Raw genomic sequence first — 16,770 nt, forward strand, 5'->3', positions numbered from 1 at the left:
AGCTAAAAAGTACAGTGGTGTAAAACAGTACTAGGAAGGCCTTTTTAAAATAAAAAAAATGACAATCAAGAAATATGTTCTTTTAAAAAGAAAGCTGAGAAAGAGAAGGAACAACATGTTTGAAAAACAAAATTATATCCCCTCAAAGGAAATAATTAGCTATCTGAATTTCCTGCTTCTTTGCAATGATGTCACACTGACAAATCTCATACACATTCAAAATTATGTTTTCACATTCCTGTAGGGTGATGTCAGCCAACTAACTCTGAAAAATACACTTTTCCATTTATTTAGATGATGGTGATTCCTTTTCAGATATTATCAGGCTAAATGAACTCAGGGGGAATGGGGAGTGACATTGCACTGGCAAGCCTGCTCTTCCATCATTGGAACATGTTAGAATGTACATTTGAAGGTGCTAATGATCATGCATAGGGAGGGCGTACGGTGCCATGATGATGCCCCCACCTAAAATGTGTGTTCATGATGAGAACATCTGAAAAAAGAGCTGGAACAGGATTATAAACAAATATACATCACGCTGCTGTGGTGTTATGCTTTGTACCACATGCTGGTTTTCATTGGTTGCAGCTCATGGTTAGTGAGGAGAAAGTTTCACCACGATCCCAGTTCAGATACCATGCCTTAAGGATGAATCTAACGAAATCTTTAAGGGAACCTCCCATATCTAGCTTAGAAGGCTAGACCCAAGTAGGAGGCAGGTCCAGATGCAGAGTGATAAAGTAGCTAAAGAAGAAGAGAAGGTCTGTTGTACAAAGTTCTTTAATAAAACTATTTCTAATTCAATTCCTCTGACCTGCTCATCATCAGATAAGACTGTGCAAAACCTTGGTTTGGTTCAGCCAGCGCAGTGCAGAATCAAAAAGAAACATGGAGCTAGCCCACTTTCTGTAAGTCAGAGTGAACCAGGCCATTCTGAGAGTGGATAGTTTTGGGGAGGGTGATGTAAGGAAGATCAGGACACTGAGTATAAAGTCACATCTTGAGAGGGAGATGGGGAAAGTGTGGAGATTTGCTGCTCCAGTGGATCCTGCCGCCTGAGGCGGTCGCCTCACATTGCCTCCTGGGTACGCCGGCCCTGGTAACATTTATTAAGCCATTTACTCACTTCAAAATCTGGTAAAACAGCCCTGCTGTGGATTTTTTTTTAAAAAAGGGGTGGTTCTTACAGCTTTCTCTGTTGTTTGGGGCCCTGGACCTCTGCCCTAAATTCATACCCTGATGGAACCACTGGATCCAGACTGAGGTCAGTATGTCCTTCTAAAGACTGCAGAGCTCTTTGTGCATCTGAATCACTTTCCTGTTATCTAGTTTTTACTCAGATGTCACTGGAAGATATTTAAAACATTCCCTAAAGCTTGAACATTCCAGAATATATATTCAATATCACTAAGAGGTTAACAATATAAATTTGCCACTCTAAGTGATGACAGGTAATAGAAACACTTTGAAGAAAGCAAATATTGCTACTACAAATATATATATTGATTCTGGGTTTACAGTCCTTAGCCTTTCATGCTTTGAAGCTTGTGATTCCTGTGCTGGATCGTCATGTGACATTTGCCACTCAATCCTAAATATTTGCACTGGCATATCTGCCTGAAACACTGGCATAGCATCCCTGCAAGTCTGTCATATTTTATAACATGTCATGTTTTGTAACTGTGCCCTGGCATAGCTGAGAGTATGCCCTCCATCCTAGGTATTTCTTTGCTGGTGCAGCAAGTCTTAGGATCAAACTATTAATTCAATACAAGGAAATTAAGTTGAGAGATGCTAGATTCCACTTCAGGCAGCAGTAAAACCTTTGCTGAAATTCTCCATGCAAATGCAGCTATTCACACCAATGACGTATAACCTTATAGTCAAGGATTCTCTCAGATACGTTGCTAGGAACTTCAGAGAGGTGAGGCAAGGGCCCATAGACAGAAATTTGCATATGCTGGTATGAATGCAAATTTAGAATGTAAATGTCACAGAAAGCAAAGCAACTGATTTCCCATCCAGATGACCTCAGATAAACTCTTCAATCAATTTGTACTCCATTCCAAATCAGTTCCTCTTCACTTCATTTGCCTCAATAAATTGCCCGACAGATCTTCCTCCAAATCAATTCAATTCCCCTTCAGTCCTCCTGACTCATTATACCCAAATAATCTCTAGACAGTCAAATTAATTGATTTCTCCAAATTAATATCCCACTTGGGGAAACTTGTGACACTTAAAAATATTTGGGGTCCTTCATCCTTGGGCCCACCCTCAACAATGCCCCAATTCCTTCCAAGCCAAGTGTCAACTGGATTCATTGGGGCATATACTAGAGTACATCATAGCTGAAGTTTCATTTATCCCAGTCAACCTTGGGGGGGGGGGGAGGGAATACAAAGGGGGGGGGAGTTGTAAAATTATAGCCCTCGAAATATAATAAATTTAGGCATTCATAGCTGCAGTTTTAATATAATCTGCATAAAACTGTTTCTCCTTTCCTAGATAATTTGTTTTAAAAATAGTTACTGATTGATTGATTGATTGAATTTATATCCTGCCCTATCTCCCCAAGAAACCCAGGGTGGCAAATGGATATACAATTAAAAAAAAACTGAGCAGAATTCCTTCTCTCTATCCTATTCAACTAACAGACAATGTAATGTCAGCTGCATGTGTAGTAAATTGCCACTCCTTATGATATTTCCTGCTTCTTATAGTGTTAAATATTTTAATCATTTAGAATTTCTGTTCTGTTGACAGAAAATGAGACTTCATTGGATTTACTGTATTTTTATTAGATGGCAGTCCTAACTGAATCTTGATCATGTATGTCTTAAGCAACAAAAATAAGGCAATAAGTATTCTGGACAGTAATCATAATAATGTGTGTTTTTAAAATGAAATAGTGGGGACCTTGGGTGGGTTTTTTTCCTTTTTATTGTTCCAGAGTGCCTTGAAACCTCTCCTCACGTCTTTAGATGTCTGCCTTTCATTCTCGCTGACTGAAATGTCTAGACATCCAAATTAAGGACTGACCAATAATCAACTGAACAAACTGATCTCTCTGCATACAAGGTCAGCATCACACACACACACACACACACACACACACAAGCTTGAGACATTTATTTGTGCACAAAAATATTGATGTTGCTAAGTGATATGCAGTCGGGTCGCTAGCAGAAAGTCTTTGTACTTGTTTGTTTATTCTGCCTTGCCTCTCCCACATAAACAATGCAACCGTGTTGCAAGGCAGCAGGAAGTGTTTTAAGGTGAACTAGACACAGCTCCCCATTTAATAATTTTGCACACTATTATCTTATTGCACATTTCTTCCAGAATTTACTAAATGAGGAAATATATATTAAGGCTGCAACCCTATGCACACAATAGCCCACACAATAACCGAGGAGTAAGTCCCAATGAACCTCTGAGCAGACATGGATAGGACTGCACCGGATGGATATCTGAGCCTGTCTGAAGACTTGGTCATATGAGAATGCATGTATTTAAAGTGGCAGGGATGCTACCTTTCAAGTACTTTGGATTGATTTGGTGACTGTTTCATTTGTTTATCTTGGAGATTCACGTAGTACCTTTCAAGTAAATAAATAAATAAAAATAAATGCAGGGTAGCTTAAGAAAGACCAATAGAATAATAATAGCACAATAAAAAATTATCAGCAGGTAGGGACATATCTCCGCATTGTTGACCCCGACTGGCAGTAGCTCTCAGGTGGGTCTTTCTCAAATACAAGGGTCTGCCCTACCTGAAATATGAAAGCCTTAAAACAAAGATGGGGAACCTTTCTCATTACCTTTGGGGCAAGCTTCAAGCAGCCACATGTCAGTAGTGGGTGGGCCCAGAGCAACAAATGTGATTTGTACTTCTGCATATGAGCAAGGAAAAAGCATCAACGGAGTTCATGACCACATTCCAGCCAGGCACAAACACTTCTGGAGGATGTGATGCAGGGCTGGTGAGGGATGCAGCCTGAGGAGAGAGGCTATGGCCTGGAAAAAAAATATTTGGAAAAAATACTAGCATCAGATACAAAAAGGCCCGATCAAATCAAAATGATCAGAAATGGACTGACAGTCAGCTTTAGCCTTGAATTTTGAATGCAGGGGCACTGATCGTATCGTATAGGGTTCTTGTAGGTACAAAGCAAAGCGCAAGAGATTCAACAAGGGCATTTCTTCTAGCACTGAAATGTAGCATTGGGGAAAAGTTGCACCTGGCTCTCAAACTTCAGGAAGATACAGAGACAACCTTAATCCCAACACTCCATCCCTCTACAGCCGAAGCCAGGGGAAAGGGCCAGAGGGCTCTATTCTGAACCCCCTAGGTACTTTGCCCATGATCCACACTCCATCATGTTGCAAAAGTGTGCAAAGAGCAGTGAAATAAAGAAGCGCCCACATAGCCACATCACGTCCTTTCCATTCTAATCTGTTGTGGTCCAGAGAATATTTTATACTTCATGCTTGTCACTCACAGCAGCACCATTCCACATTTCCTGACATCTAGGAACATGACAGCTGCTTTCTTGTCTAGTGATGAGTTAGTTTCAAGTTAGCAAAAATCAGTGTCATTTATTTATTTTGGTGTATGGGCAGCCTTTTGACTGGGATGGGTCCCCAATGTGGTTCACAATACTGTAATTTATAACTAAAACATTAACTTCAAAATTAAGGCATTTCATATAAGCAACAAACAATTTTATTACAGATACAGGCAAAAGGAATGATATAGTCCCTGGCTGACTCAGACAAAGCCAAATAGAAACTATAAAAGGAGATTGCCAATATTCATGTATCAAGTTAGCTCCTTTATAATGATACCCATCAACATCTGTATGCACAATCCTGCTGCATGGTGAACCCCTTCTTAATGGTGAATTGGAAGCCCACCTTGCAGCAAGCTCCTTGTGTAGATTGGTTGCAGAGATTGCAGCAATTATGTTTACACAATCTATACTGTGTAAAATACTGTATACAGATCTACAAAGAGTATGAACAATGAGGATTGGAGATGGAGGGGAAATCCACACTGAATAAATTAGCTGACCCATCATTAAAAATACCACCACAATAAATATGAAGTGTGCATTTTCCAAAGGCTACAGGTCAATCAGAATTAATACATCATTTAGGAAAATAGATGGTAAGATAAAGCAATACTTAAACACAAAGGATTTTACAGAGGGTTTACCTAGCATTTTGTATGAGCTATATGTTCTAACCATCATCCACAGAAACCCACAGTATTCATAATTTCTTTGTGATGTCAGGACTTAACTACAAGAATTCTCAATAAAACAGAAATTGTATGTCAAAGGTGACATAATAATTGGACAGATTTGTGTCTCCTATTTTTTCTTCGCATCACTCTTCTGTGGTTCCATAATCTCATGCCGAATCTCCCCCCTCTTCACCCACAATATAACAACACCTGTTAGACAGTGAGACTTCAAGGCCTACAAACATGGCCCCTTTTGAATGGCAAGGTTTAGTCAGGTATTTGTCCATTTATTAACCCATTCTACCCTAAGCACTTGAAATTGTTGAAACAAAATACATACACAGTTCCATATATTACCAAGCCAACTCAATGCATTATAAAGTCTTAAATGGCTTGGAATACAGATACTTGAAGGAGTGCCTTTCCCAATAGCAACCAGTCCATGTATTAAAATCTGTAGGAGAGGATCTCTGTGCAGTCCTGCCAACAGGTGGAACTCACTGAAATATTAAGCAGTATATAAAAGGCTTTCAAATAAATAAATAAATGTGTGGTGATAAGAGACTTCCTGGTGGTGGTGTCCTTGGCTGTGGAACAGTTTCCTTTATGAGATACAATTTGTGTCATTGATGTTTGGCCTCTGGCACCAATTAAACATTTTTTTATTCACTCAGACTTTTCCTGGGAGCTGATCTGATGTTGCTTGTAAACTGTTTTGAATCTGCTGTGTTCTGTGTGTTCTTATTAGCTTAATTTTCTTATGGTGTTTTACTATTTTGTAACCTGCCCTAAGATCATGAAATGAAGACAAGCAGCATATAAATGCAACACACTAAACAAACACAGCACGCTAACCTACTTTGTTGTTTAGTCGTTTAGTCGTGTCCGACTCTTCGTGACCCCATGGACCATAGCACGCCAGGCACTCCTGTCTTGCACTGCCTCCCGTAGTTTGGTCAAACTCATGTTCGTAGCTTCGAGAACACTGTCCAACCATCTTGTCCTCTGTCGTCCCCTTCTCCTAGTGCCCTCAATCTTTCCCAACATCAGGGTCTTTTCCAAGGATTCTTCTCTTCTCATGAGGTGGCCAAAGTATTGGAGCCTCAGCTTCACGATCTGTCCTTCCAGGGAGCACTCAGGGCTGATTTCCTTAAGAATGGATAGGTTTGATCTTCTAGCAGTCCATGGGACTCTCAAGAGTCTCCTCCAGCACCATAATTCAAAAGCATCAATTCTTCGGCGATCAGCCTTCTTTATGGTCCAGCTCTCACTTCCATACATCACTACTGGGAAAACCATAGCTTTAACTATACGGACCTTTGTCGGCAAGGTGATGTCTCTGCTTTTTAAGATGCTGCCTAGGTTTGTCATTGCTTTTCTCCCAAGAAGCAGGCGTCTTTTAATTTCGTGACTGCTGTCACCATCTGCAGTGATCAAGGAGCCCAAGAAAGTAAAATCTCTCACTGCCTCCATTTCTTCCCCTTCTATTTGCCAGGAGGTGATGGGACCAGTGGCCATGATCTTGGTTTTTTTGATGTTGAGCTTCAGACCATATTTTGCGCTCTCCTCTTTCACCCTCATTAAAAGGTTCTTTAATTCCTCCTCACTTTCTGCCATCAAGGTTGTGTCATCTGCATATCTGAGGTTGTTGATATTTCTTCCGGCAATCTTAATTCCTGCTTGGGATTCATCTAGTCCAGCCTTTCGCATGATGAATTCTGCATATAAGTTAAATAAGCAGGGAGACAATATACGCTAACCTACTAGGGTCAACCTTTTCTTTTTTTGTCCGGCAAGGGGGAGGGAGCCACAAAAAAATAAGAAATGCACCATTCATTTCCTCGAAGGTGATTCCAGGAAACAGTTTTTCAACAGATGTTAAAAGTAATAAAGTGCTGTGCGTGTTAAAAGTTATAATAGTACAGCAGTGGCAAGATACCCAATAATCTGTTTTTGTTTTTGTTTTAAATTGAACAATTGGAGGACTGTTGACATTTGTAGCTCACTTCTAAACATTTGTGTCACCATATTGTTGCACAATACTGCTATAGCATCCCAACAAGGCTGGTTTAATTTAATGCAATAACCATGTGCTGTGTCTGGTTAACAGAGAGCCCCTAGAGACAAGCTTCTTCTCATAAGTAGGAGCTCCACTTATGATGATGATGATGACGATGATGACTCCAGTTATTCAGTTGTCCCAAGTGCACGGAGCGCGCCCTCATGAGCAGCAGCGCACACACTGGACTTGCCACTCACACCACCATAGCTGCCAAGTTATCCCTTTTTTTAAGGGATTTTCCCTTATGCTGAATAGGCTTCCTCGCGAGAAAAGGGAAAACTTGGCAGCTATGCACACCACATATTTGTTACTGAAAGCAAAAGGTAAGACATTGGGGTCGGGTGAATGGGGTAATAGTCTACTGAATTCCATCTAGCTTTAAGTAGAGATTTGCCAATACGTGGGGCTAGAATTAATTCCAAATGAGCCATGCAGGAAGGAAACATGACAAAAACGACTAAGTTTTACGAATAAGTGTGTATATCGCCAAATCTAATGAGAACTAATCACTGTAACCAGCAGCACCCCGTCAGAATATTCCCACCTCATTACAAGCCTATCATGTATTTATTTATAACTTTGTGTCTCAGAAGGAGTTCTAATTATATTTTATAGAGCTCCTGCAGTAAAGTAAACACATTCTTGATGTAGATTTTTACACCTAACTTTATACCATATGGGCATTTTGTAATATGGTAGCTTTTAAATAAATAAATAAAGTCCACTGAACCGAAGGTAATTGGTGCAGTCAAATTATTTAGAATATTTGAGAAACTTTATTCCTATGAACATTTTCCAAAAGGAAGAAATGAAAATAAGCCAGCTCAGAACTCGTGTCACATTTCATTCCTACAAAATAGAAAAAAAAATAAGAACCCCCAAAACACTAAATCCTGATCAAACAATGTTTATAAGGTGCTACAGAAACTTAAAGGACCAGTATTAATTGTTAAGTTCCAACCAGCAACCCTATTCACTCATTGACTGACTACTGTCTCAGCAACCCCACTGTCTATTTGGGACTTCACAAACAATTAGTAGGAAATTCAAATAGTTACCTTATTCATTGACCTTTAAGTATAATTCACTCTTGTACTGTTCTGTCTCACTTCAAATCTGCTCCCAGGCAATTATCATCTGCTGCCCTTCTCTGAATCTTCCTTTCTGCTCCATTTCAGCCTTTAGTTTCGACATCTCTACTTTATGGCTAAAACATGTATTGCTGAGCATTGACTTGAAGTGTCATTTAACATTAAAATTACTTCCTTATTCCACAAGTCCTGTAAAAATATAGCAAAACTGTATAAAATAGTAATGCTGATTCTATCTTCTTTTCTTCTAGGAAATACATACTGGGGGGGGGGGGCTATAATTTGCATGTTTGTCTCATCCATAAAGTTTAGACAAGTGGGGTTATAAATGGGATTATTCCAGCAAGTGTCAAAGGTGCAAAACTGTATCCTGTGGGGTGATGCAAAAATTTGCCTCTGAGACCCTGTCTCTACTATAATGAGGAACAAGCTGATGTTGGTCCAGAAGAGCTGGGCTAGAAACTAACAAGTTGACCAAAGTAGAATAGCCCACAGCATTCATAACTCTTGGGACATTTGTCTGGAGTGCATTCACAAAGTACTTGGAGGAGAATAATGAGAAATGAAGAGGAGGAGTTTGGATTTGATATCCTGCTTTAACACTACCCGAGTCTCAAAGCGGCTAGCAATCTCCTTTTCCCTTCCTCCCCCATAACGAACACTCTGTGAGGTGAGTGGGGCTGAGAGACTTCGGAGAAGTGTGACTAGCCCAACGTCACCCAGCAGCTGTATGTGGGGGAGCGGAGACGCGAACCCGGTTCCCCAGATTACGAGTCTACCGCTCTTAACCACTACACCACACTGGCTCTAATGATATTAGAGCTTTTCTGATTGAAAGAATAAAGGAAAAACAATTTACAGATTAATTACTGGGGATATCTTACAAAATTCATCCTATGTCAGCTAACATTTCAAAATAAAATTTAGATTTCTGAGCCTAGGTGGGGATCCAAAAAGGAAGTAAGGCAATATCTCTCATAATAGTCATACCCTGCCGGATTGAGATTGAAACAGGATAAAGATTCTAAACTATTCTGAACAGGCTGTAAGTTTACAAAGGAGGGTTTCCCCAAACCTCAGTTAGGAATGGGAGATCAGTTTGTTTCAGTCTGCATTTAAAGGTGAACCTACCTAATTTGCACTATCCAAGCAATACAAACCAAAAGACTGCCAGCCTTCAAAATTCACACAATTTTTTTCAATGCAGTTCTCTAGCCAAGTAATGTGATCAAAATGCATATACTAGGGTAAAGTGCACATAAAAATGCACATATTACTGAAAATAATGTGCACTGTATTAGAGAAAATTCATTTGCAAAAATGTGTATATTAGCTAGAAATGTCTGTATTAGCAGAAATTTACACTAAAATGCTGATGAATTTGCATGACAGTTGTTGTTACAATCTGAAAAATTAAAAAGGCATTTAAAAAGAAAAGAAAAACCCACAAACTGTTGTGGAAATGTGACGAACAAGACCCATGCATCCCTACCCTCAGGGGAGGGGGGACTGCCCTTGAGAATGGGACTCAGAAGTCAGCTTCCACCAGCTCCATTAAACAAACTAAACTCTAGATCCTAATCAGTATTTATGTTTGATAGGGTTTTTTAAAATAAATAAATAAATAAACATAATGGGCTGTATTTAGATAAGTCCTACTCAGAGTAGACTCAATGAAACTGAATTTATGTTTGTTGCATTTATTAACATCGGTGGGTCTGCTCCAAGTAGGATTAGCACAGAATACCACCCATTGTTTTAAAAACAGATATCCTAGAGTACAGTTTATGCATACCGTACTTACTTTAGAATAATCCACAATGAGACCAGTGCTTGAGTAATCATGCATCAGGTCTGCTTGCAAGTCAAATTTCTATTATTATTTCTTGTTGTTTAGTCGTTTAGTTGTGTCCGACTCTTTGTGACCCCATGGACCATAGCACGCCAGGCACTCCTGTCTTGCACTGCCTCCCACAGTTTGGTCAAACTCATGTTCGTAGCTTCGAGAACACTGTCCAACCATCTCATTCTCGAAGCTACGAACTATTATTATAGAAACTGATAAATCCCAGAACCTCCAGATCAGATAAAATGCAGTGGTGGGGTGGCAATCGATAGAGCTGGGAGAGCCGGAATTGCTTGTTGCTGCCAACAGTGCTGGGCCTGGTGGCAGCCTGGGCCTGACTCTGCAAGGCGCAGGGTGCAATCCACCCCAGCGCCTAGCCAAGCAGGATCATCTGGTGCTGCTGATTTGCAGCTAGTAAACACCGTATTTTACAGACCATAACATGCACCGAACCATAACACGCACCTAGTTTTTAGAGCAGGAAAACAAGAAAAAAATTCTGTGGGTGACACTGTGCGGAAACTGGTGGAGGCAAGCAGCTGCTCCTGATCTGGTGCGCCCATGAAGCCCAAAGCACAACACACAGGAGCCACTGCAGAGACAGTGTGCGCGCACTACCCTTTCCTCCATGCAAACCAAGGAAAAAAGAGGCAGAGAGGGAGACAGGCAGGAACAACAGACATGAAAGCAAAATGAAAGGGCACTACAACTTCAGGTTGAAAGACAAGGGGAGAAAACTGTAGTTGGCTCCATCTAAGGGACATGGGGAGTTGGTGTGGGGCTCATGAAAATCCTAAAAGGAATTTGGAGGGGGAGTGGAGAGAATTGCAGTGCACGGAGGGGGGAAGAAAAGAACAATAGTCCATGGCCAAAGAAGACACAGAAAGAAAGAGAGAGAAGCATGGGGAAAGTGGGGGGGGGGGGAGAGAGAAATAAAAGAGAAAAGCCACAATCAGGTTTGGATTGCAACAAGAGAGCAATGAAGGAGCCAAATGAAACAGAGAAGGGTGTGTGTGTGTGGAGGGGACGGCCTTCAATGACTGGGAGTTGTGTGTCTGTGTGTGAGTGAAAAGAGGATAGAAAAGCGAGTCAGCCTTTCCAGCAGGGAAACTGAGGAAAACAAAAGAAAGAGGGAGATGAGCACTCGACCACCCTTCTACCCCTTACACACCTGACTGAGGGAGGGGGCACCCATCTCCCTGTGAGGGCCCTGAGGCGAAAGTGAGAGAGGGAGAGAGGAGGTGCTGTCCGTCTGCCGGCTCACCTTCCTGCATGCCTATCCTGTGGGGAGTAGCAAGGCGGTGGCCAGGAGGAGGAGGGCGAGGGTGGCGTGAGGGCCACGCAGGGCGGCGAAGGGGGAGGCGAGCAGAGGGGTGGCGAGGAGGAGGAGGGTTCCCGTTCGTCCCTCCGCTGCCACCAACGCCCGCCTCTCACAAGGGCAGGGACAGGCTCCTATGCCTGCTCTCTGCGGCTTTCCCTCCGCCCGCCCCACAGAGAGCTGGAGAAAAGGGATGTCTGGCTGTGGAGCGGCATTTGCACGCAGCATTTGACCGGCTTTCCCCCCAGCCGGCTAGAAGGGACATCTCACTTCTCCCTGGCCTGGCTATGGGGTGGGCGGAGAGAAAGCTGGCCAAACGCTGTGCACGGCTCTGGGGGCTTTACCTCCGCCCGCCCCACAGCCAGCCAGCTAGAAGGGACGTCTCTCTTCTCCCTGGCTGGCTGTGGGGTGGGCAGAGGGGAAGCCGGCCAAATGCTCTGGGGCTTTGCCGACATCAACAGCAAAGGGGGAGGAGTGGGCAGTGCGAAATCTGCTGCCTTCGCTCCATAACACACAGTGACTTTTTCCCTATTGTTTTAGGAGGGGGAAAGTGTGTGTTACGGAGCGAAAAATACGGTAACTAAGTGTCTACTCAGAAGAAAGCTGCACTTAGTTCAGTGGGCCTTACTCCCAGGCAAGGGTATGTGGGGCTATAGTGTTTTATCTAGGCAGCCAGGGCTCCTCCACATGACAAGATCTTTTTGCCCCAGGTCAGTGAGGACCAATTGCTTTTTAAAATTCTCCCATATATACAGAACGCCCTGTGTGCCTGTATCTGTAGTTCCCCTTTGTGTCAAATAACTGGGGTCAAATAAGTGTTGTTTACTTTTTATAATACATGGAAGATGAATCTCCCTCAGGAAGATCTGGACTCTCCTTCCTGAACCTCCCTAAGCAGAGCTTGGATGGCCGACTGTCATGGATGCTTTAGCTGAGTTTCCTACATTGCAGGCGGTTTCACTAGAAAGATGACCCTTGGGGTCCCTACCAGCTCCATGATTCTATGCTTTTCTGCTTCAACAATAGTTCATAATGTTCCTATCATTTTAGGCAATTGTATTTTATATAAATTATTAAAATTATAAATAAAACATGTTCTATTTACAAACAAAACATTTAAATATAGTGGTACCTTGGTTTACGAACTTAATCAGTTTCAGAAGTCCGTTCTTAAACCAAAGCGTTCTTAAACCAAGGCGTGCTTTCTCATAGCAGTGGGCGACTCAATTTACAAATGGAACACACTCAACAAGAAGCGAAATAAGTATTGCTTCCAGGGCAAAGTTCACAAACCAAAACACCTACTTCCGGGTTTGCAGCATTCTTAATCCAAGTTGTTCATAAACTAAGCTGTTCTTAAACCATGTACCATTGTAGCTACATTTCTACCAGTAGGATGGGGGGTAGGCATGGGTGTAGCCAGAATTTTTGTGGGGGGAGGCAGAACCTCAGATTTGTATTGATTTGTGTTTTTACTTATTGGGGGCAGCTGCCACCCTTCCTATGCCCATGGGGCGGGCACAGGAAGGAAACAAGGTTGGAAAGGATCTACAGTTGGAAAAAGGTTGGAAAACACTGCTCTATACCTTGCTACTGAAACGCAACTCCCATAATATGTAACTAACGGCAGAAAAATGTCCTTGTGTATGCTTGCCTTAATCTAATAGAAATCAATGGCAAGACTCCCATTTATTTTAATGGATCAGCATTACAGCCCATGACATAGTGCTATGAGCACTATGGAAACTTTATATATCCATAAAATGTTATTGCCTGTTGAATGTGGTGTGCTTAGGAAATAACTTTCATTTTAATACATATCCTACTTTTATATACGTCCCACTAAAAGCGCAAAATTAAAAGAAAATATATATGAAAACGAGCTGTAGCGCAGTGGCAGAGCACATGGTTTGCATGCAGAAGGTTTCACATTCCATCTGCAGGTAGGGCTGGGAAAGACTCTCTCTGAATCTCTGGAGAGCTGGCTGTCAATCAATGTAGATAACACTGAGTTAGATAGATCAATGATCTGACTCTGTACAAAGCGGGTTCCTATTTTCCTAAGTGATTAATATATCTAAGTTCCTATAGGTTTGCACATTTTAAATATTATATTCATTTCCACAAGGCACAGGCAGAGTTAATCTAGGGAAGAATATTAAATAAAGTATTACCAAGGCAATGCTGTCAAAAAATAGTCCTGTCTTCTTTCAGAAAATTAAGTTGTCAATTCACTGGCAGTCAAATTTTGGAAGATGTAAAGAAACAGCTCACATTTTTACCTAAGTTCTTCTATGATTTTTACACCGGCCTAAAAATAAAATTGTTTGATAGGTAGAGACACACTAGGGGAGAATGCCTGGAGCTGTCTGGGATTTTTTAGAAATGAACAATATTGTGTTTTTTAAACAGATAATGCGATTTCTGCATTTGGACTCATCACGTCCAAAATCAGGTGAAGTCCACTGCACTTGAGGGCAGGAGTCAAGTTTGGCAAATGTATGGCACACCGTGTGCCACGTACAGCACTATCCTTCAGCATCTTGCTGTCACTTCCTGCCCCCCAATATCTGCTGGCTGAGGCAGTTCTCTCACTAATGGTAGAGGTGGCCCTGCCTATGAGGAGAGGCACTGGCCAGGAGGACAATGATATGCTACCACTGGACTGTGCAGAATGGGAAACTGAACTTTGTAATATGTAACATGTGAGTGAGTAAAGTCCTAGCCATGCCTACTATATGCCAACCTAAATACTGGAAAAGGAGCTTCGCAATTATATTCTGTTGCCAACTCCAGGCTTATTTCTGCTGAAAGAGTTGTGACAATGAGGATTTTGAAAAGCTAACAACAGATGCAAAATTGCCAAGAAGAAGATTAGTTAGGCAAGAACTGATGGCTTTCCTGGAGAATCTGTGGAGGTAAGAAAAACATGCCATGGAACTGGCAGGATACTGTTAGATTTGTTTTTTTGCTAACTAATGAACTAAAATGGAGAAAGAGTAGCATCAGAATTACATTTACTAAAGCTATTCAATATGGTCCCCAATGAGGGCAGAGAAATATTGAAGAGCCCTAAAGACATTATCAATAAAAGTCAGACTGCATAATGAGGTTTGCTGCTGCTATTTCATCTTAGTCTGATTTTATTTTCAAAGGATCTGATACGGTTCTTACACCCTGAAAATAGCACTCTTCTGATATCTCTGAAATTTCAATTAATACAACTACTACAGATATTTCAAGGGAGATAGTTACACACTCATAATGCATTTGCTTTCCAAATAAATGGCAACAATTCATGAAGCAAAAGAGACCCTCAACTAAAATTAAGGGAGGAAAATGATTTGCACTATTTATGCATTTATAAGTGTCAAAATAAGCTCTCATACAACTTGGCGAAAACACGATAAAACATTATTTATTTATTTATTTATTTAAATATTTATTTGTTTGTTTGTTTATTGTGCTTTTCATAAAAATACAGCAATGTAATATGCAATATACGAAATCACAATAAGATCAATAAAGACAATATACATGCTGTGAGGCTAATTTGAACTCAGCTGCAGGTTCCTCTTGCACTTTCAGGAATTAAAATTTCACAGTAATAGTTCTTGCAGGCAGTTTGGGGTACATGTGTACAGTATATAAATCAGGTGGAGAGAAGGCCTACAAGTTCATCTGTAATGTATACAAGGCCATTCTACAAGTCAACAATCCATCAGTGTCACAGAGAGTGGAAAGGAACATTGTTCCTCTGGATTCCCAATAGAATACCTGAAACAAAACTCAGCTGATCCTTAATTGAGAGTTTCTTTCGCTTCAAAGTTGTCAGATAGATAAATGATAGATAGATAGTTAGATAATGCATTATGAGTGTGTAACTATGTCCTCTGAAGTATCTGTAGCTATATTAATTGACATTTCTGAGATATAAAAAGAGTGCTATTCTCAGGCAATAAAACAACAAAATCTTTCATTTTTCTGAGACCAACACAACAGGGTGACAGTTTCTCTTGTATTATTAGTATTATGGCTATTTAAAAAATAGGATGCTGCCTTATCCTGAGTCAGCTCATTGGAGTATGTAGCTCAGTATTGTCTACGACAGGCATCCCCAAACTGTGGCCCTCCAGATGTTTTGGCCTACAACTCTCATGATCCCTAGCTAACAGGACCAGTGGTCGGGGAAGATGGGAATTGTAGTCCAAAACATCTGGAGGGCCGAAGTTTGGGGGTGCCTGGTCTACGCTGATTGTCTGCGACTCCCAAGAATTTCAGACACGTGACACAGCTAGCCCTAACTGGAGACCATGGAGAGCTGCTTGTCTTCAGGCAGGAGGGTCAGCCCTTTAAGAAATCCTAGTTCTTTAAAAGGGAGTGGAACCTAGGAGAGGAGGACTGCAGACAGAGGCTGAAAACCTTTGTTGGAGCAATTTCAAACCCCCAAGAAGCAAATTTCTCACTAGGAGCTCTCCATGGTGCTGCAACTTGTCTATCCCCCCCAAAGGACCAGAACAAGACAAATTGACATTCTGAACTCAGGACAGGGCATTATTTCCTATATTTTCAAGGCCATTTAGTGAATCATATACTTCCAACTAATTTCATCTGATATTCATCATGGTGACATTTAGCATTTATGCAGAACACTCCACATATATTATTGTTTTGTAATCCTTACAAACAACCCTATTGGATAGACCACTTCTATGATCCCCATGGGGCAGGGGCATAGAAACAGCAACTTGTCGAAGGCTGGCTACCAAGTGGCAGTGGTGAGATTCACAGATATCCTAATGCGTAGCTCAGTTGCTTAGTCACTGCACAACACCAGCTCAACTTCATAGTTACATAAGCTTGTTCAGCTGGTAGCCGTAATGAATTAATAAGACTGGATGAACATTAAGGAGATTCAATTACATGATTAATCAATGCTCATTTGTCTAACATTCTGTATGTATCATTTAATATTTTTATTGAAAACTATAAATGAATGTATGAGTTGGCATGAGTGTTTTTAATAATCCACAGTTATAACAAACATTAAAAACCAAGCCCATTGACCTCCCAAACCAAAGACGCATTTGAGAGTATGTGATCAAAGAAAATGTCAGCTGTAATTCACTAAACACTTTATGTTTCCTCTTATGAACAGATCTCATATTTTGGGCAGCTGTCTTATTTCATGCCAGGTGT

At 41.1% G+C, this 16,770-nt stretch overlaps 1 protein-coding gene across 5 annotated transcripts in view; it reads right to left on the reverse strand.

Annotated features, from left to right (window-relative positions):
* Positions 1–16,770, reverse strand: part of LDLRAD4 (low density lipoprotein receptor class A domain containing 4) — a 289,122-nt gene that overhangs the window by 65,431 nt on the left and 206,921 nt on the right. Inside the window, exon 5 of one of the 5 annotated variants that reach the window (XM_088675305.1) lies at positions 3,828–4,023. The exons of the other annotated variants lie outside the window; for them this stretch is intronic. Coding sequence (XP_088531431.1) covers positions 3,828–3,924 — 97 coding nt within the window. The 5' untranslated portion in view covers positions 3,925–4,023. The remainder of the gene's footprint in view (positions 1–3,827; positions 4,024–16,770) is intronic. 5 annotated transcript variants of the gene reach the window in all.

Source organism: Zootoca vivipara, chromosome 8 (assembly GCF_965207765.1).
Source record: "Zootoca vivipara chromosome 8, rZooViv2.hap1.1, whole genome shotgun sequence".
NCBI classification, from domain to species: Eukaryota; Metazoa; Chordata; class Lepidosauria; order Squamata; family Lacertidae; genus Zootoca; species Zootoca vivipara.